We start from the raw sequence: 27,789 nt of genomic DNA, 5'->3' as shown, positions 1-27,789 counted from the left end.
CAAAATAAATAAAACAAAAATAAAAGGAACACTATCCCCGCCCCAGCAACGTTACAGAAGTCTCGCGATAGTAGGCAGACGTTAGTAATCTGGTAAAGATGGCGGCGGCCCCCCCCGATGAGACCAGCCTCCAGTCTCTAATCAGTAAGTCATCATATTTCACTTAAACTACTCAAGTTTATAAGAGCCGATGCGGTAATTTAAAGTGATACTCATGTTGAAAGTGTTTTTATTTTTGGTTGTCACTGACAGCCTCCTCTATGAGCTAAAATGAGTTGTTGTTCCTGTCAAAATCATCAAAATAGCAAAGTGCCTTTGGTGTCAAGAAGAAATAACAGCCAGAAACTGTAATACTTTAAACTGGACACTGAGTCATCTTTATCCCGTTTTCAGGAAATGTAAATACACTGTAAGCGTCCAGTTGATGCTAACTAGATCCAGAAGCTAACTTCCCAAACGACTAGTTTAACTACAGGAACCTCTGCCACCAGCAAGTTTCCTGATTTCACAATCTGCAAAAAGAAAAACAAAAAAACAAACAAAAACATTAGCTCATGTTTGGCGCTCTAAAAACATAACATATTTTGATGAAACGGTCAGGAACGTTTGTTTTCTTTCATGCTGATCCAGCATTTTTTATTTAATGTGTTTTTTTTTTACACCCAGATAAGGCCACCAATCCTCTGAATAAGGAAACTGACTGGGACAACATTAAGGGATTCTGTGATAAACTCGACAGTGAACCTGATGGGTAAGATATTAAATGAAAATAATGGATGTAGTCCTGCACTTCTTTCTTCTCTTTAAGAGATTTTTTTATTATTTCTGTTCTTTCTGCCTGTTAAATGTTTATTAGATTCATTAAAAGAAAACTGCAAAAAAAAAAAAAAAAAATGTAAAAGACTAAGACGAGACTCCTAAAACCTATTCACTAGCTTTGCCACCCATTGCTGCTATTAGTAATTACTGTTTCCATTATAGGCAATATCTCCTTGAAATTAATGTGAAAACATGTTGTCCCTATCCTATTTGAAGTAATGTTTTAATTCACCATTAAATAACAGTTTATTTAATAATACACTGTTTTATACACAGCATCCACTCTAAGGTGGGCTTTGGCTCATTAGTTCTGACTCCTGCTATACAGGTGTGCCTCAGTTTAATGTCGTAAACATTTTCCTTCATGGTTCTCTGGAAGTGAACCGAATCCAGGTCAATTGACAAAATAATTCTGGCCCCGAAGAAACAGAACAGTCCCAGACTACTTGCCCTCTTTGACTGCAGGTGTCATGTTCTTTTTCTAAAATGTTCCTGCTGGTTTTACAAAAATAAATAAATAAATGAAATTACACACTCCTACCAAAAAGTTAAACTATTGTTTTACTAAGTAATTTTTTGGGGGAAATAGGTGATGGGTCCCCATGTTCATTTTTTTCTCAGCAGATATTTTTGGCCTTGGGACTCTCCTATTCCTGCCCAGCCTCTTTCTTATTGATGAATCATGAACACGGCGTGGTGGCATAGGGGGGTTTGTAGTGCTGGATGTTGTTCCCTGTTCTTTGTGACATCTTGGATGAGTGCATTCTTAGGCATACTATTTAATAACCCAGTAAATCATGTGAAGGTTATTCATTTTTTAGTGTTTTATTTATCTGTGTGTTTTGGCTCTCTGCAGGTATCTGGAGTCCCAAAGTTTAAAAAATGTCTTTATGAAGTATTTTAGGCAGCAGTTTGATGTCAGACAGATTGTATCGAACACTAATTATTTTTTATTGTAAGGGTCAGGCCTTGATGGCAACAGGTTCCTGGTTTAATTAAATCCCAAAACAGCAGCTTATTATTTAGGATTAAATGTGTGAGACAATTATGTATCCACATATGGCCCGGTTATTGTGGATATTCTTCTATTGAGGAAAATCCTCATTGGATAGTGGACATTTTCCTTTGTCTGCATTCCGCTTTAAACAGACTAGAATTTCCTTCCCCCTTTGATCTGGACCTTTTTTACAACGGGGAATACTTTTAAGTAATCTTTGATCCAGACTAAGACCTGCTTTTCAAGGTCGTCTCAGGCGGCTTGCAAACGGATTCTGGTACTCAGTTCTGTTTAGAATGGAAACTGGGCTAGGTTTAAACTAACTACAGAGACCATACTTTTCTTTGGACTTAGTAAGCCTCCGTTATGAGGAACATAGCGTCAAAATGACACCTGACCTATCGGGTTGCTTGGCAACACTGCTGCCAGCATGTGGATCTCTTTGCTCTGTCTGCTGTTGTCATTTTTGTCCAGTAGGAACAACTATGGCACTTGTGGCTTTTTTAATGAGTTTTAGTCTTTGTACTTGTATAAAGAACAGTGAGAATATAAATCACTATCACCTAATGAAGAAACAGCTTTTGGTCCTAATCAAACAGGCAGACCAAAAGTTTCAATACACCACCCTTATTTTAAAATTTGTTGACTGCAAGTCCAATTTCTCTTACAGCTTTTCAGTTTTTGGCTAAAAGAAAAAATAGCACAAAACGTCTGGCTGTTTGGAAGCTAAATGTAACCCTTCTCACTTTACATTAAATAATTTTTTGATTAAAAGAAAGTAGTCGTATTGTTCAAGTCTCTTTTGGTTAAACTATTTTTTTCTTATGGTATTGCATGTCTTTGCGGTGATTACATAACTAAAATGTGTTTTTGTTTGTTTTTTTTTATTGAAAAAAACTTTTTTCCATTTTAGATTTAAGGAGCAGCATCAATGTTTTATATCACATAAGATTTTGCTCCTACAAATATCATTTTTATTATTATCAGGCCTCAGCTTGCAACCAGACTTCTGGCCCACAAAATCCAGTCTCCTCAAGAATGGGAGGCGATGCAGGCACTACTGGTAAGAAATTAATTAACCAGAACCACTGTTTTGTAGTAAAATTGTCTTTAATTAAAAATATTGAAAAACAAATGTTTGTGTGTATAAAATAAAAAAGAGAGAGAGAGAGGGGATATTTTGATTAAAAAAAACTCCAAATGTTGATCATTTCCCAGGTTCTTGAGACATGTATGAAGAACTGTGGAAACAGGTTTCATGGTGAGGTGGGAAAGTTTCGCTTTCTTAATGAGCTCATCAAGGTGGTCTCACCGAAGGTAAAACATTTCTCTCTTGTCACACTAGTTCTGTAGCAACTTAATACGCATGTTATTGTTTCCTTTCTTTTTAAGCTGAAATGAAAAAATGGAAGCTTTAGTCATCCAATATCCTGTAGATCAGACCTTTAATACATGCAGCTTCGATGATTTTTTTTTTTTAAGACATCCAGCTAAAAACAATATTTACCATCTCCGGTCTAAATTCTTCTGGATTTATAAACCACAGAAAGCCAACAGCTCTTTGTTTTCGTAACAGGGTTCCCATTAGGGCTGCAACTGACGATTATTTTGCAAATTGATAAATCTGTTGATTATTTTTTTCAATTATTCGGGATAGCGAAAGGTTCCTTAAAGAGGACTGTTTATGAAATTAAACCAGGTAATAAAATCAAACTTTTCCACTTGAGGAGTTCTGGATAGAGCATACTGACAGAGATTTTTATTTATTTTTTTTAATCAGCTACAGGCATGTCTTAGAGTCTCTATACTCTAGTTTATTATTAATCGATTACTAAATTAGTTGATAATTATTTCAATTATCAATTAATCCCATTAATTGTTTCAGCTCTAGCTCCCATACAGTCATCTCTGAAGCTGAAGCTCAGAGGTGATGGGCTTTTATTGTGGAACAGGTTACAGCTGCATGTTAAGCAGGCGCCTTCGCTGGCTTTTTAAAATCATATCTAAAGACTTCCCTTTTAAATCAAATTGAGTTGTTTATTTTTGCCCTGAGAATCAGCTGTGTACCTTGTTTTTATCTGTTATTAATTTTATTGTTTTTATTGTTTCTGACTTATATCTACTGCACTTTGGTCAACAATCTGTTTTTAAACGTGCTTTATTGATAAATTGATTGGATTGATGTAAGAACATTAAAACACAACACTAATTGGGTGAGCAGATTTATTCTTAGTTAAAGGTACACTATGCAACCGGTGTTGATTTTCCAGCGAGGCTCCCCCCAGAGGGCGAAAGTAAAAGTGCACTGTCATAAATATGCACAGCTGTTCTCCTGGTTTCTCCGTCAAGCCAGGCGCGGTTGTTTTGAGCTTAGCAGACAGGCGAACGCAATGAATGACTAATGCTGCGTTCACACTGGACGCAGCTGGCGCGACAGAAGCAGCGAGTTTACATGCAAAGTCAATGGTTGACGCGCGTCAAGGTGCAGCAAAAGGTCCCGCGGCGCGTTTTGAGCCGCAGGCGCAGCACGTCTGAGCAGCTGAAGCAGCGCGTCGGGAGCGTTTAATCATCTGATGCAGGGAGAGAGACACAGCCCTGATGATCACTCCTCTTAAACAGTTTATTGATGCCTAAATTAACTTAAAATGCAGAAATCTGCCGGCAGAATATGCAGTTTGGATTATTTAGATGAAAAACACCTACCAGCTGCCGCGGTGAACTGCGAGGAGGCGACCCGGCCAGAGGCTGCTGATGAATGGATTCCTACTGTCGGTGCACCTCTGGTATGTGGGGTTCTGAGCGGCTCCGACAGAAAAAATATTAAAGGCAGGATAATAATCTGAATGAACTGACTGCACTGATTAAGTTTTCAGGTGTATTTTCTCACTTAAACACATATTAAAACTACTTTATTCCCACTGATCACAGCAAATATAGCTGCAAGGCAGTGAAAGGATAGTGAAGCTCCGCCCAACGCGCGTCAGACACACTTTTGCACCACGCAGCCAGAGCAGCAAAGCTGCTTCAGCCGTGCATCAGAACTAACTGGTACAAGCAGTAAAAATGAAGCAGCAGACGCGATTTTGCCCGATGTGAACGTAGCATAACTGCACAAAGATCGCCACTGTGCTAGCAACGAGAATGCTTTTAACTTGGGGCGTGTAGCAGTTCTCGCCGTAAAGCAAGACTGACTCTCGCGAGACAGCTGAGCCTGTGGGTGCGGGTCAGTGCTCCTGCAATTGCAAGTGCGGTATTTCCCCCACAGACCACCAGGGCGGCCGAGAATACCTTTGTTCAACCTGAAATGACTCATTTAATCATCCAAAACGTTATGGAACACATTAATTAACTGAAAAATGTTGCATAGTGTGCCTTTAAATTGCTTTTAAGGCACAGACACATTATAGCTGGTGCTCATGATTAGGTGATTGTTAAAGACCACATTTCAGGTGAAATAATAATTTTTGTTACTCTTAACAAAAATTATAATTATGTTTCTGTATGAGATTATATCACTTTTTTTTCCTTTTTTTTTTTTTTATGTGAATGTACGCTGGGTTTCTCAATATAACCAATTAACCAGAATCTCTAGATACAGAAAAAGAAACCAGAGCATAAATAAGATATTTGGATATCAAAGATCAATGAGAAAGACTGTGCTAAAATGAATATATGCACTGGACTCGTGTAAAAGCATCATTGCATCGTCCCATTTTCATGCAGGGATGTTTTTCATCTGCTCTGATTTCCTTATAGTTTTGATGCATGTTTTTTTTCTCTATTTTTATGTTCTATTTATCTTTGAGTCAAGTTCCCTGAAAAAAATCGTTATGGGTCCATATTGACATAAAATATTAGTGAACTTGATGAAGTATGTCAAAAAGTATGGATGTTAAATATGTGCAGGAACTTTAAATTCTGCATCATATTATAAAAGAACCCCTCAGTATTTATGAACCTTCCTCCCTTTAGTATTTAGGAACCCGGGCTCCAGAGCCGGTGAAGGCAAAGGTTTTAGAGATGATATACAGCTGGACTGTGTGGCATCCAGATGAGGCAAAGATAGCTGAAGCTTATCAGATGCTGAAAAAACAGGGTGAGTTTTTTTTTTTATCCATCAAGAAATTTTATTTTTTGAGATGGTATTTATTTTATATCGACATATTCTTCCTTACATTTGTGGTGCTTTTCTCCATCAATAACCAAATAGTTACTGATGGAAGTTGTTGGCTCCCTTTCTGAGGTGATAGTGACGTGTTTGGTTTTTCCATATTTGGTTCTCTCCGGCATGTAGGAAGATGGAATCAGTTCTGCTTTTAGCACAGTCACGAGCCTAATGCTTTAGATCATATGGAGTTGAGAGTGGTGTGGTGGACTTCCCACTTAAAGTCCCACATCACTCAGTGTCTATGAATATGAAATCACACTTAACACATCTTTAAATCGTTTATCACTTAAGAGGAGGGAAATGTTTTATCTGTATTAGTTATGTATTTAAAGCTTAACCGATGCTCCTGTAATTTCCAGGCATTGTAAAGCAAGATCCTGTGCTTCCTGGTGACAAGCCACTCCCACCGCCTCCACCCAGAGCCAAAAGTGCCATCTTTGAGGATGAGGAGAAATCCAAGGTGTGTGATAAAAGATCAAGTGTCACTAGGTGTCATCATGAAGAAGAACATTGATTTATAGATTTTCTCAAGGGAACAAAATTCCATCAGGTCATGTGAAATTGAACTCTTGGGGAGTCGGTGTTTACTCATTTCTTTTTTTTTTCTCCTCCTCTGTGTCCGCCTGTTATTATAGACGCTGTCCCGCCTGTTAAAGAGCACCCACCCTGATGATTTAAGAGCAGCAAACAAGCTCATCAAGGAAATGGTTCAAGAAGTGAGTGGCTGAGGTCACAGAGTGCAGTATGCTACTTCCATTGTATATGTTAACAATGAAATGATTGCCCACCTTCCCTTTTATATTTTGATGTCAATAATTAATAAGTTAGAATTATTGTGGCTTTAAAATTATTATTTTAATTTAACATAAATAGAATCATGTCATGATTAGAATTATATATTTTTTAAACTAACTGGGAAATAAAACCAAAAGATTAGATAAAAATGATAATAAAATAATGCTAAAAGAGTTCAAACCAAAGCTACAGCTAAAGCTATGGTTTTATTTATCCTCAATGACCGCTCGAGGCAGAATATCAACAGAGTCCTGAGGTATCAAAAAATAAAAGACAGCTCTCTGAGATGGTGAAGTGAGCTGCTAAGAGATTTCCTTATAATGATCCAGGGAGGTAATGTTCACACTTTATAACTTCATAAAAGTATCAGGAGAGGACCAGGAGGTCTCCAAAGATACTCCATGCATTATCCCTTAAGAAGCACTGGTGTCCCAAGTGGAATGACTCTGCCCTGAAGGTGGCTGAAGGCCCTGCAGAAGATCACGTCCAGCGATTAGCGGGAAAGGTGCTGCTTTTAAAGGGCGTGTCCTTCAGAGACTGGCATAGCACATAAACAGACATTAAGTCTCCAGTTCCTGAACAGGGCTCAGGGGTTGAAAAGCTCCTCCAAGGTTAGCAAGCTGCAAGGTGGAACAATATAAGGAAATCTTTGGGAGAAACCACGCTCTAGGTCATATGGTAAAACCTGAGCCATCAAGGCTGATGAATATTTCCTGAGAGGTAGGTTGGCTAGAAGGAATGTGGTCTTTTCAAACAGGGACCAAAGATATGCCTGATCTAAGGGTTCAAAAGAAAATGACAGCAGGGCAATAAAAACTACAGTAAGATCCCACAGAATCACAACAGGCCGAATGGGAGGATGCTACCATCAGGCCTCCCTATGACACCATCCACTATCTCTTGCTGGCAAGATATGGGGCCAACACACACCTTAAAGGCATGAAATAGGGTTCTGTGGGGGAAGATATGTCCAACGGCTGTATTTTTTAATTGTGCGCATGCGTCTGTGCCCCCTTCTTCTGGAAAGGCCTCCGCCGGTGTTATGCCGCGGAATAACTGCCTGCCGAGAATTTCCTCCTCTCTCACATACTGACAAAACATTAGGAATATGTTAAAAAGTTCCCTTTTCGTTCATATTTCAGTCCGTTTTCTCATCAGTGTGCAAAAGAGCGAACAAATAGTTAAAAAAAGCTGCAGCAGCAAACAAGCGTATGAGTACTTGTTCATGCTTTGGCGTAATGGCGGACCGCTGGTCAAACAGCGAATGAGTTATGCTTGGAGCCTATGTAAAAACGGAATGGCGGTATGTTGGCAAAATGTTTGACAAACAAGTCGCCAATCCACTTTCAACAGCAGGCAAAGTGGATTGGCTAATGTTCTGGGAGGTCCCACTATGGCCAGAGTTTATGGATTTAAATTTGTTTTCTAGAGGGAACCTTAAGTCCAAGAATGCCATCAATCAATTAAGTAATTTTAGATTAATCTAGACATTTAATTTCTTAAAGAAAATCTTTTTAATACCTTTAAGCATAGATGGAGCCGACCCTGTTCAGGAAGCTGTTGGCACATCTAATACAGGGCAACACGCAGCATCAATGGACCAGCTGTTTAAAACCTTCCACTGCAGACATGTCATTGGAGACCAATTAAGATGATTTCTACACCTTTTATTTTTCCCCAGGATCAAAAGCGAGTGAAGAAAGTTTCCAAACGAGTGAATGCCATTCAGGAAGTAAAGGAGAGTGTGAGCCTGCTGAGCCAGCTGCTGGAGGGCTACTGCAAAGAGAGCTGCTCCAACAGCAACCAGGAGCTCATTAAGGTTTGTAAAGCTTTCTCATTTACAAGCTAATTTTTACCTCATCAACAGCCTCAGGGTTTGGTTTTTTACAAAGGAACTATGATTGTTTAGCATTTTTTACATGTTTTCTCTCATAGTTCATGACTGCAATGGTAGTTGTGTTTATCATTTGTCTGAAATTCCAGTTCCTACTTCATTCGGTTGCTCAGAATGCACAAATTAAACTTTAACAGGGGATATGTTTTCTTCCTCTGCAAACCTATCTTAGAGCACCATTAACATTTCACATAAACCAGACCCAGCCACACGTGATGACATTTACTGGTTTATCAGAACAGCCTTTAACCCAGGGAGGAGGGTCAGAAATGGAGCAATGCTAAGGGAAACCTTGTTTTGCTGTGATTGTTTTACATTCCTTTATTTTTTTATTAAATTTTATGTAGTGGGGTTTTGCATGTAGTTTTTTGAAGTACATTCTTCACTATCAACAGAGACACACAGACACAGGAGCTGCATTTGGTGATGATAAAACTCCCGCTGGAGTGGACTTTAAACTATCTTTCTCTAAATCTGTTAAGTGTTAAACAGAATCTGTTTTCCTTTTGACACCATTTCATTTTAATGTCAGTGGCATTCTTAAAAGGATTCCTTAAAGTCTGGATCATGTCATCCTTATCTGTTAGCAAATAATCTATAAAAAAGCTTTTAAATAATTTATGTTTTATTTGGTTAAAAAAAACTATGTATAGAGTATGTATATTTCTTAAAGTTACCATGGAATCTATCTGTCTGTCTGTCTGTCTTTTTGTTTTAATTTGTATAATTTGGAGAAGTGGCAAAAAATGAAATGTTTAATATTACTCGATCTGTGGCAAAAAAGGCTGGATTAGAATGAGAGTCTATCTTCCAAACCCAGTGAAGCGTTATAGAGATGAGTGCAGCAAAGAGCGGTGTCTTTGGGTCATCAGGTGTCCATGACAGCTATTAGATGCTATCTACATGCTAACTAGTTGCTGTAGGCAAATTTCAGGAGTAAGCTTTTTCTGTCCTACTGTCCTAAATGCAAAAGGGAAATTTTCTGAACTCTCCCGAGACTTTGGGTATCAACATTTGTTTAGATGAAACTAAAGTGGAGATTTTTGCATAAAACCAGAAGCTGAGTGTGTTTAAAAAGAAAAAAAAAAACTTTCCTAATGTCCTCTGTGAGGTGCAGTGGAAGACCTGGGATCTAGTTGGCCAGTTTCTTTTGAAAAAAACTCTTTGAATCTTGGTCACATCCAAGGAGTCAAAGAACTTCTAAATGCCAGAACATCTAAAATAAAAATCAGATGGGCTCTGTCAGTAAAGTGAAAACAAAGTTGTTTTTCATTACAGGATCTGTATCAGCGTTGTGAAAAGATGAGGCCTACCTTATTCAGGTTAGCAAGCGATACAGAAGACAACGATGAAGCTCTGGGTAAGTTTGGGATTAAACTCTAGCATTGGAGTGCTACTCTAATGTTGCTAACATGTTAAAACCTTGCAGCGGATATCTTGGAGGCTAATGACAGCTTGACGCAAGTCATCAATCTGTACAGGCAACTGATAAAGGGTGAGGAGGTGTCAAACGATGGAGCAGGCCTGCCCTCACAAGGTGCCTTCTTTTCTTTTAATTCATGTGCAACTCTGTCTCTTTTAGTTCAATATAACTATTTTCTTTTTCTACAGCCTCAAAATCGGGCGGCAGCAGCTCAGCACTAGTAGACCTGACAGGTCTTAATATTTTAGAAAAGACAGAACCTTCCAAATCTCTGCCTGGAGCTGAGAACCTGGGCCTGAGCCTCTTGGATGATGAATTAATGTCTCTGGGTATAAAAGAACCCTTTAACTTGCTACATACATTTGTTTTTTATAATGTATTCCTCTAATATTTATAATCTACCCCTAAATAAAACTGTTTTTTTCTTCCGTCCTTAGGATTGAATGTATCAGAAAACTGTGACTCTACCATTGTCCTTCAGGTGGGAAATAATACCCTAGTAAAAATAGTTTTATTAAAGCTTACATTTCTACTCTTTATCAACATCAAGCTTTTCCTGAATCACTAAATAAGTTGTTAAAAACTTGCAATCTGTCACCTCATTACATCAAACTCCTTGTATATCGGCAGTCCTTAAATGTTGCAGAACCTCCAGCTGTAACGATGCATCCAGCTGTGGTCCAAACGTCAAAAGCTCCACCAGCAGGGGGCAGTACTGCTGCACCAAAAGCGATGGAAGAGCTGGATTTACTGGGAAAGACACTGTTACAGCAATCTCTACCTCCAGAAAGCCAGCAGGTGAAATGGTGAGTTTGAGAAGCATGAATGTTTAGTCTTAAAGTTTTTAGGGTTCCTGCACTCATTATTGATATAATATTCTTTCTTTTTTTTTTGGCTGCTTGCATTTGTTGAGTCTGAACCTTTTTCACAAAGCCTCTAAACTCAGCGTGTACCTTAATATTGGGACTTTAGGAAATATATAAGTTTGTATAAAAAGTGTCTTTGTAACCCCGTGTGTTCGTTATGGAGTGAGCCACTGCTGCAAATTTGTTTAACCCTTAAAAAAAGAAGGAAAGTGCAAAGAATCTTTCCCTTTTTTTCTCTGCAGGGATAAACTCCAGCCTCACTCCAAGGTCCCTTTACGAGATCTCCAAGCAAAGTCTGGGGTCAGCTGTAGGCCTGCTCCCGCTGTCGGGCCGACCTCCGGCCTCCTTGTCCCCACAGAGCAGCCGGATGTCGTCCTCTTTTCCAGTGCTGGCATTTCAGAAAAAAGCTCATCAGCTGCTGACCCTTATGACAGCATCTCATTAGCGGATGTTACAGTGCCTCTGGAGTCAATCAAACCCAGTAAGCTAAAACCACAACCTACAGTGACTTTTAAAGTAGTTGTTCTTCATGATAAACATTTTTATGTTTATATAATTCAAAAAATATAATTAAACTTTTTTTTTGTCAGGATTTTCCCTTTAAAATTTGTTTCTTATTGTAAAAAAAGACAGATCTTATGGAACATTTCATTCTATTTAAAGCTACTAACAGACTTCCAGTGAAATCAATCAGACAAAAGTCTCAAACTTAGACCTGGTTGACACAAAGAGGAACATGGAATATTTTGTTTAACAGCTCAGAGAAAAAGTTGCGTTTACACAAATATACGACGCGAAGGAAGACGCTGTAGTACATATGCCAGGTCATTTGGTGGCGCTGTGACTGCCACAGAATCCCACCCAAACCACTGAAAAAATCACAGGGCCTGTGCAGACAGCTCATTAGAGGTAAGCAACCATAGAATAAAGATGACATATAGTTGGGGTTTCTTTTAGATTTCCTCTAAAAGCTTTGGATATATTGTTCTCATATCGTTTTACACAGCTGTGTCTTAGCTCAATCTAGAAACTATTAAAGTCTGACGCTGATCTGGATTTAGGGTTTTTTTTTTTTTTTTTTGTTTTTTTTAAGAATTTCCTTACATTGCGAGATAGGGAAAGGATTTTCTAAATGTGGGGTACACCGCCCCCTAGGGGACGCCAGAGCTCGACAAAAGTAACTATAAACACTACATTGTGAAAATAAAGTCCCTCCACCTCTCCAAGGAACCACTACAGATACGCCCTGCTCATCCTGTTTTAAGAAGATAATATAATTTTATTTTTCCTCTATTACTCTACAATGATTTTGGTAGCATTGTGTTCTTGGTAAGGCTGAAAAAAGATGCAGACTGATGGCTGTGAAATTTCTACTACAGGTGGATCTTAACCCGGTTTAGAGCCTGTTAAATTTTTGCCGGTGATCCTAATCACCATCTGGATGTAGAAACCAACCTTTCTTAACATTGTGAGATGTGACAGTCAGCAGCTTGGTGGAGATCTGCACTTTTAGTTCCTCCATTAGAAGATCAAATGTAAGCTAGGGTGTTTTTCATGTATGTGACATCACAAAATGTTTAGAGTTATTTTAAAAGCATCTCTTTTTATTGTATCTTTTTCCTTTTCTTTTGATGTGTTTAAAGCAGTTGTGTGTGAAAACACTGCATGGACTTCAGGAACATTTGGTAGCTATCTAGCAGATGGAAGATGCTAATGAAGAGGACCAGCTCAGACAGGGAGGCGAATTAGATTCATAGCAGTCAAGCTCCCAGTTTGCTTCTCTCTGAGGCAGCGTCCATCATGGCTTAAAGCTTTTTAGAGTCTGATTGGAACTTAGGTTCTTCAAAATACTCTGTAAATGTAACATTAGTCTTCTTTTGATGTTTGTAACCAGGTGAAAGCCATTTACTACATTATGTTCTGCTTTTTTTGTATCATTTCTGTATTTTTTTTTTTTACTACAGGTAGCGTTTTACCAGTGACTGTATTTGACAAACACAGTCTCCGGGTTTTGTTCACTTTTGCACGGGACTCTCCTCCATCGAGGCCGGATGTGTTGGTTGTGATCATTTCTATGCTGTCCTCGGCACCCATTCCCGTCACCAACATCCGTTTCCAGGCAGCCGTTCCCAGAGTACGTGTAGGAATGGGGGATGATATCTTAATTCCTTCATAATCTAGCGAAGGGTTCCTCTTTTGTGATAATCCTCAGGGAAATCAAAAGAAACCTGGTATTAAACAGGATAAAGGCCTGATTGTGTATTTCTGCTAATAATGGGAATATTTTGACCATTTATTCTAACTTATCAACTTTGATTTATCAGTGGATTTATGTTTCCTAGGTGATGAAGGTAAAGCTGCAGCCTCCCTCTGGTACTGACCTGCCAGCCTTCAACCCCATCCTCCCTCCAGCCGCTGTCACACAGATTCTGCTGTTGGCCAACCCTAATAAGGTGCCCATACCTACCCTCAGAGATCATCTGCTGCTGTGCTGTAGGTGTTTACAGCAGGATGGGATTCAAACCGGTGTCACCTATCATTTATGATTCTCTTTCAGGAAAAAGTGCGTCTGCGCTACAAACTGACGTTCAACTTGGGGGACAAATCTCACGATGAATCCGGAGACGTGGACGAGTTCCCTCTTCCAGACACTTGGGGCAATCTTTAGACAGAAAGAACAGGGGAGGGGCTCCAGTCATTAGATTTGCACCATCCTTTATATTTAGGTCGAGTCTTTCCTTCAGAAGAGGAAATAGACCAGATTACAATTAAGTGGTTTCAGACTCTGCTTTGACCAGAACTGATGGATGTAAGATCAGTTTGTTGAAACCCGCTGACCCTTGTGCCTTCTTATCCTTGTTTGATCCTGTCAGTGTTTCTGAAAAGAGTTGGTACATCCTCTGATAATTAGTCCATTAAGACCATTTACTTCTGAATGTGAACTGGTTTTATTAACATATCATGAAGTAATCCCCAACGTCATGTGAATTATGATGTCAGACATCAGTGTGAGGCATCGTTGTACAACATGCAGTACAACCAGCTCCTAAGTCAAATATCTCAAACGATAATCTGGGTCTGATTCACTTAAAATCATGAAATTTGTTTCCCCCAACAAAAATTAAGTGACATTACTTTCACTTTTAGACTCAAAAAGCAGCATGAAAATCCACCGCCATATCTGAAGCCACCGGAGTGGTTTTCATTTTCATTAAACCCTTTAGAGTAGGAGGATCTGATGTGAAGAGCTGGAACCAAAGCATGCAAGATACAAACATGCTAATCTGATGTCTTTCTGTAGGGATATAAAAATATTATCCTGCAGCTAACTTTCATTAAAACAAATCCAGACAAATATAATCCATTAACAGTAGCCCCCTCTATTTTGTCCTGTAATTAAAAGGTGCTTATTAGTCTTCATCTGTTTAAAAACAAACAAAACTGTAACTTCTCTTTGTATTTCTTTTGTTTCACTCATTAAGTTTTTTCCTTATTTAAATTTGTACACATTTTGTTTATATTTTGCACACAAAATCATTCCTCTTTTTCCTCTGTTGTAACTTTTGTTTTTCTACTACTGATTAACCCAAAGAATGTCTTATAAAATAATGTGCACGTCATACTAAGTTTGATTCTGCCACATGTGCCTGAGGTTGTTTTTGATTTTGTTCCTGTAAAGTACATGTTTGAATCCATTATTTTCCCCCCATGTTTGTCTTTTCAGAAAAATACTTTGTAAAGTTAAGGTTCATCTTTTGTTAAATGGTCATTTGAGATGTTTGATGTGGGAGCAAACATTTATTAACTCCTCTGGGGTTACGGAAGCCTACAATAAAAAGGTTGAAGAAAATTTGGGAAAATATTGGAGATACAAATGAGGGTAAAAAAAATTGAAATTCCTGTTATTTACACATATTTAAAGTATTTTCATTCAATGTAGTAAAATGCAACCTAAATCCATTACTTTTATTTAAATGGAAAAAAAAAGCCTTGCTGCAATTGTTGCTACCTTTTGCAATCCCTTCAAAATAATGTAAACTGAGCAGTATATTAATCTTTACTTTTGTAAATTGATCCAAGTTTCTTGAAACCAATACGTATCAATCCACAAACCTCATGAGATGCTCAGTACTTCTAGCCACCGAACAAGCTGAATGGTTTTATATTTACGATGCCAACGCACGCAGTGATGACAGAAACTTCAGCAGGGGTTACTGGGTCATTCCAGTTTCAGATTAACATCAAAAACATAAATGTGTGGGTTGGTTGGTGTCATGCTGCGGGCCTGTCTCTACAACCTGTGAAATAAAGTATAATTGAGACCTAAATACAAAAAATATAAATGTACCACATCAGTTCGCTGCTAAGCGTTTAGTGCAGCTAATGCCACTGGATGAAGTGATTTAAAGCTTCAGCATCTTGAGCGCAGAAGATTAGTACGCTTTTATAACTGATATATGTCAAAGGATTGTTGTGATGCCATGGGGGTTTTATAGTTCCTCTAGAATTGGGAGAGGCCAGTTGAGTTGTTTTTTTTTTCATTCAGACAAAGATCAAGTTAAATCGTGGACTTTTTAGATAATTATGGGAATCTCCATAAACAAAACCTTCTAAAATTAAAAGGAGAAAAGAATGTTTCTAGACTGGAAATAAAAAAACATCTTACTATTGCTGCAACCAAAGTACTTTACGTGTGAAGGAGATCAAATAATTGACTTATTTTAGAAAAATTCACAAAACAAGACATTTTATTTCTTTTATTTAAGAAAAACACTGTATAAAGATAATGGTTGACAGAAAAAAAAAGCAAATAATTTTTAGTTAAAGTTGATTAAAACGCTACTTGACTTCTGAGTCTACACAAAGGGAAAATAAAGCATGCATGTATCTAACTAATGCAATAGTTAAAGGTCGTTACTGAAATAAGTGATGAGGACATAAAAGCAAAGATCAAGGAGGTGTTCGGAATGTGACTGCATCCTCGAACTGCATTAAATCAGTTCCTTTCTTCTAATCTAAGCTTTACTGGATTAACCAAGTTTGGCTAGAAATGGGGAAAAAAAAAACCTTATTCCTCCACCACAATACCTGGTTGCTTTTCACTGGCTACTTCAAATTTTAAACATAAAAGCCCTAACCTCCTTGGATATACAATAACACTGCTTACACAACAGTAAAAACAGAGATACAAACACATGGTTGAACAAGTTCCCTCGGTACGTCCACTTTAACTATTTTCGAGGGGGTTGCTGGCCAGGGGGAGGAGGGGGAGCAGAGGGAAAAGGAGGGTATGGCGGCTGCCCCATAAAGCCCATGAGTGGCGGCTGTGGAAACTGCTGCGCCATCAGTGGCTGTGGGGCCCCCGATGGAGGCGGAGGGCCCTGGACGAACTGGCCCTGTGGCTGGTTGGGTATATCCTGACCGCCGCCGGGCAGGCCTCCTCCGCCACGAGAGTTGTAGCCCCCACCGTTGTTGTTGTAGTTCTGGTACTGATCGGAGCCGGAGTTGTAGTTGTTCCTGTGATCTCTGTTTCTGTCTCTGTAGGAGGATGCTGAGGATTGGTCGTCGTCGCGGTTGTTGCGGCCATCGCGGTTAAAGCCCCCGCGGCTATCTTTGCCGCCTCCACCAGAGCGCATGCGCCGATCACACTCGTCTTGGTACATTAGGTTAGGGTTGTTGGAGCTGCCGCCACGGTAACGCATTCTGCCACCTGCATGTAAAAAAACAAAATAAAATTATGATTTGGTGCTTAAGTTAACATTTACCAATGAGGCTTTTTGCAGTAATAAAATGTATTAGTGACTACACTTAGAGGCAGAGACTGGAGGAAGGGAGTCAGTTATTTAGACAGAACTAATCCAGCTAATGAGTTTTTTTTTGGTTGCCCCCTCCAACCAGAAAAGAAAAATTTAAACTCACAACTTAAGTCAAAATATATATTGTTTCTTATTAACATAGAATTCAAATCAAACAAACAGATGTGTAAACACACTTCTTACTGGCACAGTAAATAAAAAGAAAACAGGTCCTCCTACCGCCTCCACCTCCACGGCCCGAGTCCACGAGTTGAAGCAGTTTTGGATTTATGGCCTGCCGGGCTTCCTCCAGAACCCGGACCAGGTCTCTGGCCTGTCGCAGGTTTCCTGGGGTGAAGAAGGTGTAGGCTGTGCCCTTATTGGTACTGCGGGCCGTACGGCCAATACGGTGGACATAATCCTCAGAGGAGCTGGGATAGTCATAGTTGATGACGAATTTTACATCTTCCACATCTTTGGGATAGACACCACAATATATTAGTATTTTAACAACTCAAAAAAAGGGGAAAGAGCCTTTTAGTTGACAGGAAGTGATGCGTTTAACTCAACTTTAATACAGCCAAGGGCTTTATGCATAAGAACGACTGCAATGGTATGAATGCAATGCGATTTCAGCTTGAAGTAGAAAGATTTGGACAAATGAGAGCCACTTACCTGCTTTATCAGACACTGAGCAACAATCCACAGATTAATTTCAGCAAAACATTTTCACTATTCAGCATAGTGTGCTCACTTGATTTACAATGAGCATAGAGATGTAAAGAAGTAGTTTTAGACCTCTGTGGTTTTCAGAGGAATCACTGTTAGCGGCAAAAATGTGGAAGGTAAAAAAGTCTGTTTCTCATTACAGAAGACGTGGGGCTCTGACAGCACTGCTGATCTATTAGTCTCCCATCTCCCCTCCATCACGAGAGGGAAGCCATTTGAGCATCTATTACACAGCAATGATAGTGTTTTACTTCTTTAAATACAGGCACAAAGGCAGAACCTGACTGTAGGGTGAGCTCGTGAAGAGTTAGGATAAAGGGGTGTTGCGGTACTTACCCCCTGCAAGTTGTTTTTACAAAGGTTGTCAGTTCCCCCTGATCAGTCCTGGTTCAAAGGGAAGGGCTGAGGGAGAGGGAGACTGGATTCCTCCCTCACCTTCTGCTCACTCCAGCAACGTCAGACGGGAGCAGAACCGTTAAACCCCAAAGGACACCCCCACGCACACCCAAAGGCTGGTTCTGTTGCTCTCTCGTCGCATTGCGGGAACCCTCCTCAGACCTTGGCCAGGACTGGATCCAGACGAGCCCGTCTAATTCTCTCTCCCCTGTCTGTCTGCTTTTTGGAGCGACGGGCAGACATACAGGAACCTCAGGATGCTCCCAAGGAAGGCTCGTCGGATTTGCAAACTGACATTAATGGAAGTGGGGGGAGGGGCCTCTCTCTTTTTTCTTTTTTTAACTCAGGAGAGTACTAGGGGGCTTTGATCCCACTAAAGCTCACAAAGTTTTTTATAATGTGACTGAGGGGGGCAGAGACAGCAGCACAGACTGTTACAGCTGCCGTATGCTGCCAAACCCTGAGAGGAGAAGAGGGGAGAAGAAAACAAGAATAAAGTCATCGAAATTTGGCAACGTTACAAAACTTAACTTATCCCCCCTTCTCAGAATATCAACCTGTTTTCTCTTTCCTACGTTTTAAAAACTTCTCTAAGCTCTGAACGTCCTGCACATACAACTCTCCTGAAGTGAACACTGAAAACTATTGAAGCAGAGAAGATGTGAAACATAAGCAGCATCCAATAGTTTATACTGACAATACATTAGGAGACATAAGAAAAGGTGCGCAGGGAGTTGTGGCCCACACACCCCTCCTTTCAGGCAGCGTGCCAAAGAGCCCCGCATGAAGGAAGCTTGGTAACTGCGGTAACAAGAAACAGACTATGAACCTGCTGGGTCGAAAGGCTTGAAGCCTGCAGCACTGCGTGCATCAGCCTATAGAACACTACCAGGCTAAATATGTGCTAATTCATTCATATTTGGACTTATTCTGCTTTTATCTTATGTTCATTTCATATACCTGGCTGACAGCTGGATGTTCACTTGTACAATTTCGGAAAGAAAAGAAAAACTCCAGGCACTGACATTATACCTTACAGATAGATTAAAATATGGTTTTAGGACAGAAATGACTTCCCATGCCTGCTTGGGTTACAAGAGTCCTTTTACGAGCTGATACTTACCACCTGCTTAACTCAAATCAGTGCATTAACTTTCCTTAGGGTTGACTAATACACATGTTATACATTATCATTTGAAGAACAAATTAAATGAGAGAGACAGACACTCAGAACTGCGAGCCAAAGAGGTAAACAATGTGTTCACAGACATACCCAGACCCCGAGAGGCAACATCAGTTGCAATCAGGATGGGGGCCTTGCCGCTCCTGAACTCTGCAGAGGGAAATAAAATGAAAATATGTCAACTGAGAGAATAAAAAAAACCAAAAAAACAGTAAAAGCATCAACTAAATAGAAGTGAGGAAACATCTCCATTAAAGAATACGTTCAACGGTTTATTGTGGTTGGAGTTGGGCGGTACAGACTATGAAGGATTGAGACTTTTTATCGTTAAGTAAGAATGAATGAATACTTTATAACAGGTCAACCATTTGTGAACTTGGGATGTTTGGTTTTTCTGCTACAAATTGATAAGCACTAAAGCAGGGGTGCCCAAGTCCAGTCCTCAAGAGCTACCATCCTGTAACTTTTATATGCATCTCTTCTCTAGCATACCTGAATCTAAAGCCTCAATCCCCCCATTTAGCTCATCCGAGGCATGGTAACGATCCACTTATTTGATTCAGGTGTGTTAAAAATGGTTGCATTAAATACTTGCAGGATAGTAGCTCTTGAGGACTGGACTTGAGCACCCCTGCACTTAAGGATGATGCTGCTCTGATACAAAGAACTCATGTAAAAACTAATTTATATTGAGGGTTCATCCATTTTCTCATGTCCATAGAATACCTCTGAGTCCTTCTTAGCTGTGTAACAGGTGTCCTGAAGAAGCTTATTTTAAATAATTATATATTTTTAAGGGCAGTTTTGCGATTATGGGGTCATGATTGCTTTGGGATGCAGCCATACAGTGATCTAAGAAAGAATGTTAAAGTCGTAGGGAAGCAGCTGTTCCAACGGTTGCGGTTCTGAATTCACCCGAGTAGTGCCCAACTTTACACAAGTGAATAAAGGGGATGTGATTGGCTGTTTATCAAGGAGGCGGGATTGTTGTGGTGGAAGGTTCGCAAGCATGTTTGGTTGTGGTGGGTGTCTCGGAAGCATCTTGCTAACCAGTTAGCAACTTAGTGCTAGTAGGTTCCCAATGGGAAGTTACACACGGACCAAGTAGCACTTGGAGGAGGAGAGTGGGGATGAAGTTATTGTGGAAGAGGACCCCAGGGCAGCAGAAGCTTAGTTTGGTGTAGAAGGCTTAAAGCCGTACATGTTTGAGCCCTTGCCTCGCAATGCTGCCAGTTCTGTTAGCTCTACGCCCGCCGAAGACACAGACGTCCATCCCCGTGAACACTGGGACGTAACTCAATGGGAAAGTAAATTATTCTTATTTCAATTGTTGCATATATTAGCTGCGACATATGAATTAAGATGCTATTACCAAAAATTTTTTATTGATATATGATTGGCCGAATTTAGGTGTACTGGCTAACTGGCCAGTACTGGCTAACTAACTTGCCTGCATAAGATAACGAAAAACCCACACAGATTTAAAGACAAGATTTTTTTTAAAATAGAAATTTTCTAACTTTTGGGACACTATGGCCTGATAAAGAGTACATTTATATACATGTTTAAGCCAGAATGCTTTGAAATTTAAATATGACTTCTGTACAACTTTAAGAAGGACAAATGAGGTAATGCAATAAAGGGAATATAATGGACGATGCGACTGATGGAAAGATGGATGAATAGACGAAAAGGATAAGGCAAAAGGGCTCAAACCAGAAACATTAATCTACACTGGATTTCTGTTTTCACATATATTTAGAAAAAAAAGTAAACTTCGGTTTATACTTTCACAGAATTTTCTAGACTCTGTGGGAAACCAACTAATTTGTTCATCTGAAGACTCTGGTCTGAAATGGCGACTCTAGGCCTCAAAGAGTCATAGCACTGTTGGGAGATGTATTCTTACCAGTGAGTACCCAGTCTCGCTCTGGCTGGCTCTTGTCTCCATGGATACACATGGCTGGCCACCTAGGTACGGAAGCCATATTGAATCAGCGGCTAAAAACACATGCTGAGCGCTCTCCATCACCTGACCACAGAGCCATTTCAAAAGAGATACAGAAATAAAACCTCCCTACCCGTCACGCCTCATCCTCCGTGTGAGATCATCACATCGTTTTTTGGTCTCCACAAAGAGGATGGTTTTGTTCTCCTTCTCAGCCATGATCTCCTCCATCAGCTGAATAAGTCTGAACACAGAGAAAGAATATCAGCGGATTGACGTGGCTCAGTTCAGATCCAATAACAATAAAGAGATCAGCCATTGCGTCTTTCTTACTTGTTGTCCTTTTCATTCTCCATGCAGACGTCCACTATCTGAAGAATGTTGTGGTTGGCACTGAGCTCCAGAGCGCCGATATTAATCTGGATGTATTCCCGTAAGAAGTCCTCTGCAAGCTGTCGAACTTCTTTTGGCCATGTCGCACTCCACATCAGGGTCTGTCTGTCGGGCTGAAAGAGATAGTACGCAACTTGTTTATATGAATTAGAAACAGTGCTTCAACATTCGCATGTCAATGGTCATTTTTCAACAACATAACCATCCAGGCTTAGCTTACTCTGATCTGTTCAACAATCTTGCGAATCTGCGGCTCAAAGCCCATATCCAACATGCGGTCGGCCTCATCCAACACCAAATAGGTGCAGCGACGCAGGTTGGTCTTCCCCGCCTCCAGGAAGTCAATGAGGCGACCGGGAGTGGCGATGCAGATCTCAACGCCTAGAGCCAGATATGATCACCATGAAAGAAGGGATAAAGATACACCACCTTCAACACAGCCCACCATACCTACCTCTCTCAAGGTCTCGAATCTGTGGTCCCTTGGGTGCTCCACCATAAACGCAGGTGCTCTTGATCCGGGAGGTCTTGCCATAATCGTAGGCAACCTGCTGAACCTGCTGGGCCAGCTCTCTGGTTGGAGCAAGGACCAGGCACTGAGAACAGGAGAACAAGAATAAAGAGGGAATCAAAAATAGGATCACGGTGCACTGAAACCTTCAAGTTTAAAGGAATAGTACACCCAAAACATGATTAGCCTTCATTTTCTACTCACCCCCATGCTGAACAAAACTCTGGAGTACTTTTTTGATATCTCAAATGCATCTGGAGATCTGGGAGGCTTCTTGCTGTCTGCTGACATTCAAATAATGGAGGTCTATGGCGCCCGAGACAGAAAGGTCCACAAAAGTCCACAAAAACGTGTCAATATTCCTCCATACTGCTCGTCCAATGTAATCCAAGTGTCCTGAGTGGGTAGCATCCAGAATTTACTCGAAACAAAGTCATTTAGAACGTTTTAGAGGCTAAACAGTAGTGTATAGGATTTCCTAATAGCGCCCCCATGCGCGCTCACGATTCTACGGAAGCCGGCAGACCAAACCAGCACATTCAGCTCGGCAAAGAACTCATGCTCTTCCTCAACACTGAAGTCCTCAGACATTTTTCTTTCGTTGTTTCTTTCTTTGCACAGGTAAACAGCACATTTCTTCTTCTACGCTTGCATTATCGGCAGAGCAGACGCTGAATGCGCACTTTCTTCCGGTTTGGTCTGCCGGCTTCCGTAGAATCGTGAGCGCGCATGGGGGCGCTATTAGGAAATCCTATACACTACTGTTTAGGCTCTAAAACGTTCTAAATGACTTCGTTTCGAGTAAATTCTGGATGCTACCCACTCAGGACACTTGGATTACATTGGACGAGCAGTATGGAGGAATATTGACACGTTTTTGTGGACTTTTGTGGACCTTTCTGTCTCGGGCGCCATAGACCTCCATTATTTGAATGTCAGCAGACAGCAAGAAGCCTCCCAGATCTCCAGATGCATTTGAGATATAAAAAAAGTACTCCAGAGTGTTGTTCAGCATGGGGGTGAGTAGAAAATGAAGGCTAATCATGTTTTGGGTGTACTATTCCTTTAACTCTCTATTCTTAGGTTATGCCAATTTGCACTCACTATGGGTCCATCCCCTCTCTCCAGATAGGGCTGATGGTTAATATGTACAATAGCAGGAAGGAGATACTGCAAGGAAAAAAACAGGCAATACATGGTTAGAATATCTTCTTTTAAAAACTTATGATTCACCACCTCTTACTGAATTACTGTGTATTTTGCCTGTGTCTGAATATTACATAAATATTTCCAATCATTTGGGACTAAATTACAGTTCACAATAGTTTGAATAAGCTATTGGAGAGAAATCCTTACAGCCAGTGTCTTTCCAGAACCAGTCTGTGCAATTCCCACCATGTCCTTCCCACTCAAGGCCACAGGAAAACCTTGGGATTGGATTGCTGTGGGCTCCTTGAAGTTCTGCTGCACCAGCACATCTATAACATACTCTGTAAGGCAAAGACAGGAAACACTTTAACTCAAACCTTTCATGGTTAAACTCAAATTGTGTTTTACATTTGTTTTTAGGTGAATTGCATTTTGACGGATATTTAAAATGTAGAACCTAATAGGAAATATTCTAGAATAATAGCAAAATTATTTGTATTGAATTAGAAAGTCAGAAACAATTTTAATTATGTAAAAAAAAAAAAAAAAAAGATAACTTACGAGGAAACTGAGCATGGTGAAAAGCCGTCACAGGTTTTGGACAACCAGAGCCTCTGATGGTGATCTCCTTCTTCCTACGGAACTCCTCCACATCGAACTGATGAGACAAAACAGGAAATTCAACAAATACATTTCACAGATATTTATTTTTAGGACTACGGAGTGTGGAGGAATAAAAACGTACTTGACTCATGCGCTGTACTTCTGGGTGTTCGGTGTAGAAATTTTTCTCGAATTTCGGCAGCTCGTCGAGGTTCCACCTCTTTTTGCGGAGTCGCTCACCAGGATTTCCAAACTTCATGGGCGGGGGTCCACCACGGCCGCCCATGCCCCCTCCAAACCGTGGCCTAAAAGAGCGCCACCGACAGGTTAAGAGGGATCAGGATTCAAGCTAATGCCTGCACAAATGAAATCTATCCGACTCATTGATGTTCTTAAGTTGATTCTCCAATGCTGTAAGTAAGCAAATGAAGTCTGTAACCCTCAATGACCTAGTAGTGAAATTAGAATTTATCATCAATCAGTGACCAATCTTTGACTGGATTTTATCCTATACTCAACTTTTTTTTTTTTTACTTAATTGCAAAATATATGGATATATTTTTACAGTTTTCTTATAATTACTGCTCTAACTGGTTTGTTCTTTCAGGTAAAGGCATGTTTTAGAGTCTCTATACTCCAGTTAACCATTAATCACAAAATTACTTGATGATTATATCAATAATCAATTAATCACGATTAATCTGATTGTTTCATCCCTAATCAGATTTGAGATACCTGAGATGTAGCATAAGTTATGCTTCTAATAGGTTTTCATATAGCACTTGGGCCCACATCAAATTCTTTTGAGAAGAAAATACAATTTAAATCAAATGTACAAAAGGAAAATCGGAAACTTCACCTACTCTCTGCATCCTTCTTTCCACAAGAAGCTCTAACAACTAAGTAGTCACAGAAGTTACCTAAATCTAACACATTCTACACTTTTTGGGTACAAACAGCAAAATAAATAAAAAAACAGAAATATTTGAATACAATCTTATACCGTTGAAAAAAATAAAGCTACAACAAAATGAACAGATTTCACTGTATTTTTAGCAAAAAATGTAGACTAGCTTTACCTGTTGAATCATAAACTGACTTTAAGAAATTGAACTGCTTATAGGTGATTAAGACTGATGAGAATTAGTCCAAAAATAACACATTGTGGAATATAAACTGGAAAACTTTGTCTCGTTGTCATGAGGGAAAATTCATTGTTAATGGACGCTGAAAATGCTTAAAAATATAAAACCCAGGATCCTCAAGTATTAGAATGTGTTAACAAGCCGCCAAAGCATCAAATTCATCATGTGGCATATTCAGATTTCTTTCTATACTCTTGAGCTGATGCACTTTTTAGAATATCACTCAATGCTCATAGCCACAACATTGTCATCAAATGTATCTATTTCTTTAATAATACAGCCACAGATCATCAAAAATGGAACAAAATGAAATAATAGATTTTTCTACAAAATATAATAAATTAATAATTATTTCATATATTTTGACAGGTCCACAATATAGATATACATATTTATACAGCTGCAACTAATATCTTTGTTGATCAATTCATCTGTTGATTATTTTGTCAATTAATCAAATAATAATTGGATAGTAAAATGTTACTTAAGGAAGATTTTTATGGAATCAAATCAGGTGAAACTAAAAAAAAATCTGCTTCTGGATAGAGCATATTGACCGAAGAAAACACTTTATCATCTTAAATGCTAAAAAGTTTTTTTGTGTGTATAATTTCTGCTCTAAGTGGGTTGCTCTAAAGCTAAATGAATGTTTTATTCTCTATATACTCTATATACAGATAACAATTACTAAATTAGTTGAAAATGATTTAATTATTTATTAAATTATTTGATTCTTTGTTTCAGCTCTACATATTTACTTTTGTTGTAATGCCAAGTTCAATAAGATAGGAAACTGCACTCTAGTATTATTGGGTTTAAGTCATAAGAGATGGAGTTCAGGGGTTCCCAGATACTATAGTTGCTCCATCAAAGAGCTGAGAAATGACTTCCTCTAAACATTAAAATGTTTACATATCAAGCAAACCCCCCTAAAAAGAAGCAATAAAATGGAGCTTTATTTAAGCTGTTAAACTATGGCGCCGACTTAAGGACGTAAAAGAGTTCGGAAGCCACACAAATGTTTCCATTTCCTGTACAGTTGGTTCAGTGGTCTTAAAAAAAAGTTGTAGGAACAATGTCATGCAACTTAATGGTGTCACTTTCTTCTTCTTTTTATTTTATGGCAGATTGATACCTTGACTTTTAGCCGTATACCGCCACCTACTGTAGCAGAGCATGACCTGTGATTACTTACCATACATACACCCTAAATCCCACAATATGCTCCTAAGACAACACAGCCTGACTCAATTAAATCTTTAAGATTCCATTTCCTTTCTGTGATCTTAGTCATCCCTTTAACTACATCCTGTCTCCTTTATATCTTTTATTGATCTCACATTGGAGAAACAACCGATCCCCTCGGGGAGCAGTGGGCTGCCATTGTGGGGCGCCCGGGGAGCAATCAGGGGTTAAAGGTCTTGCTCAGGAACCCAGAGTGGCAGTTTGTGGGAGTGGGATTCCAACTCAGAACCTCGGGATTCCAAGCTCTATGCCCTAACCACTAGGCCCCCCACTCCCCTTACTAGAAATTTAATAATAATAATAATAATGAATTTTATTTATCATGCACTTTACATTTGATTTCAAATCTCAAAGTGCTACAAAACAAGTTTAAAAGACCATAACATTAAAAACAGAGTAAAAAGACAGTCATTAAAATCAATACATTAAAAGGCATACGTAGCCTATTAAAGAAAATCTAAAATCAACAATTGTAGGAATTTCTAAAAAGGAAAGTTTTTAGTCCATTTTAGTACATACTAGATATTCATGTGTTTTACCTCGATGTGTTACTTGCCATGTACATCTAAATAAAATGTCTAAACTACATCCCAGCATGCAGATAAACTGTGGAGAACACTAGAGGACTGGAGTTTATCACCACTGGATGTTTGCTCTAACTGGCAAACAGCACCGACCGGGCGAGTGCGCCACCTACTGGCCTGGAAGAGTGAAGTATATATCATTGCTTAATCAAATTTTTTTAAGAATGTTTACCAAAATCAAGCACTATTTTACTGCAGGCACACGCGTCCTGCAATGATTTGCATTTAAGTGCTAACTTCCTAATCGAACATACAATCAAAGTTTTACAGGCAGACAACAAGGTAAACATGGTCCCGCCCACTATTAGGCCACAATCCCGTTTAGTAAAAAAAAAAAAAATACTTTGATAACATTTGAGGTCATTTCTGTTTTGTTGGTTTTTTAGATTCAAACTACATCTGTATTTTGTTGTTGTTTGTACAGTTGTTTTGTGATTATTTTGAATTTTAAACGAATTGCTTTTGCAGCGTTAGCATTAGCTTTTGTCGAGCTGCTTCAATCCAGTCACGTAGTCAGTAAACTATGAGGCCTAGGCATATGTGAACGCTAACTTTATTATTTATTCACTGCTGAATCTAACACAACATACCTGTCACGTCCACGATCTCTGTCTCTATCCCTGTCTCCATACGAGGAACCCCCCCTCATTGCAAATACAATTGTTAGCTAAATTAGTAGCTAAGTGGCTAGCAGCGCTCGGCTCGATGACAACACGGGAAAAGCTATGCTACAGTTAGCCCGTACAAAACAATGTTTAGAGTTTAAAGCTAATAACTGGAGTAAAATGATACAACAATAAGTTTAATAAAATTATCGAGAAACCAATGCAAGCTTTAACTTGCAGGTCGCCTTGTTTTTTTCCTCGCAGATAAGGACAACGACCCCAGCCTCTGCTAGTAAAACTACGTAGCGCTGTTTCAAAACAAACATCAGTCCTTACGCAATGTAACTAACCGATAATGGAGAATGCCCTGTCGTGAAAACGGTGGCGCTGTCGTAAACTCTCAGTGAACTTCTTCTACGACTCGGGTGTAGCAAACGAGCTCTTGTGCATTAAAAAAACAATAATTGTATTCGCTTTTAAAGTTTATTTCATAATATATTTCACTTTACAAAACTGAACAAGAAAATAAGTGTATAACAAT

The 27,789-nt window shown here is 39.4% G+C and overlaps 2 protein-coding genes across 2 annotated transcripts; one reads left to right on the top strand and one right to left on the bottom strand.

Annotated features, from left to right (window-relative positions):
- The first annotated feature begins 35 nt into the window (after positions 1-35).
- Positions 36-14,812, top strand: LOC119798009 (ADP-ribosylation factor-binding protein GGA1-like). Its single transcript, XM_038307322.1, has 17 exons — positions 36-144; positions 667-751; positions 2,804-2,879; positions 3,035-3,133; positions 5,789-5,912; positions 6,344-6,444; positions 6,620-6,700; positions 8,461-8,598; positions 9,952-10,033; positions 10,103-10,210; positions 10,285-10,425; positions 10,534-10,577; positions 10,727-10,902; positions 11,205-11,443; positions 12,927-13,096; positions 13,305-13,415; positions 13,520-14,812. Exons 1-17 carry the CDS (start codon positions 99-101, stop codon positions 13,628-13,630), a joined length of 1,932 nt encoding a protein of 643 aa, XP_038163250.1. The 5' UTR covers positions 36-98; the 3' UTR covers positions 13,631-14,812.
- Positions 14,813-15,796: 984 nt separating this feature from the next.
- On the bottom strand, positions 15,797-27,569 carry LOC119798008 (probable ATP-dependent RNA helicase DDX17). Its single transcript, XM_038307320.1, has 13 exons — positions 27,234-27,569; positions 23,812-23,974; positions 23,628-23,724; positions 23,274-23,407; positions 23,022-23,087; positions 21,861-22,002; positions 21,627-21,787; positions 21,347-21,519; positions 21,147-21,257; positions 20,975-21,036; positions 19,156-19,215; positions 16,998-17,231; positions 15,797-16,672 (listed from the first exon to the last, which is right to left on the bottom strand). The coding sequence occupies exons 1-13, from the start codon at positions 27,290-27,292 to the stop codon at positions 16,194-16,196; spliced, it is 1,941 nt and encodes a 646-aa protein (XP_038163248.1). The 5' UTR covers positions 27,293-27,569; the 3' UTR covers positions 15,797-16,193.
- Between the last annotated feature and the right edge of the window lie 220 nt (positions 27,570-27,789).

This window comes from Cyprinodon tularosa, unplaced genomic scaffold (genome assembly GCF_016077235.1).
Source record: "Cyprinodon tularosa strain WSP-4 unplaced genomic scaffold, ASM1607723v1 ctg607, whole genome shotgun sequence".
NCBI classification, from domain to species: Eukaryota; Metazoa; Chordata; class Actinopteri; order Cyprinodontiformes; family Cyprinodontidae; genus Cyprinodon; species Cyprinodon tularosa.
The sequence above is the reverse complement of the archived record's forward strand: the minus strand, read 5'-3'. Positions and strand labels throughout refer to the sequence as shown.

Excerpts from the sequence above, each read along its gene's own strand:
- LOC119798009 (XM_038307322.1), top strand. The coding sequence starts at position 99 with ATGGCGGCGGCCCCCCCCGATGAGACCAGCCTCCAGTCTCTAATCA. Across the intron at positions 6,701-8,460 it reads TCAAGGAAATGGTTCAAGAA|GATCAAAAGCGAGTGAAGAA; the intron begins GTGAGTGGCTGA and ends ATTTTTCCCCAG. Across the intron at positions 10,211-10,284 it reads AGCAGGCCTGCCCTCACAAG|CCTCAAAATCGGGCGGCAGC; the intron begins GTGCCTTCTTTT and ends CTTTTTCTACAG.
- LOC119798008 (XM_038307320.1), bottom strand. The coding sequence starts at position 27,292 with ATGAGGGGGGGTTCCTCGTATGGAGACAGGGATAGAGACAGAGATCGT. Across the intron at positions 21,788-21,860 it reads GATTCGAGACCTTGAGAGAG|GCGTTGAGATCTGCATCGCC; the intron begins GTAGGTATGGTG and ends ATCTGGCTCTAG. Across the intron at positions 21,520-21,626 it reads AGATTGTTGAACAGATCAGA|CCCGACAGACAGACCCTGAT; the intron begins GTAAGCTAAGCC and ends TATCTCTTTCAG.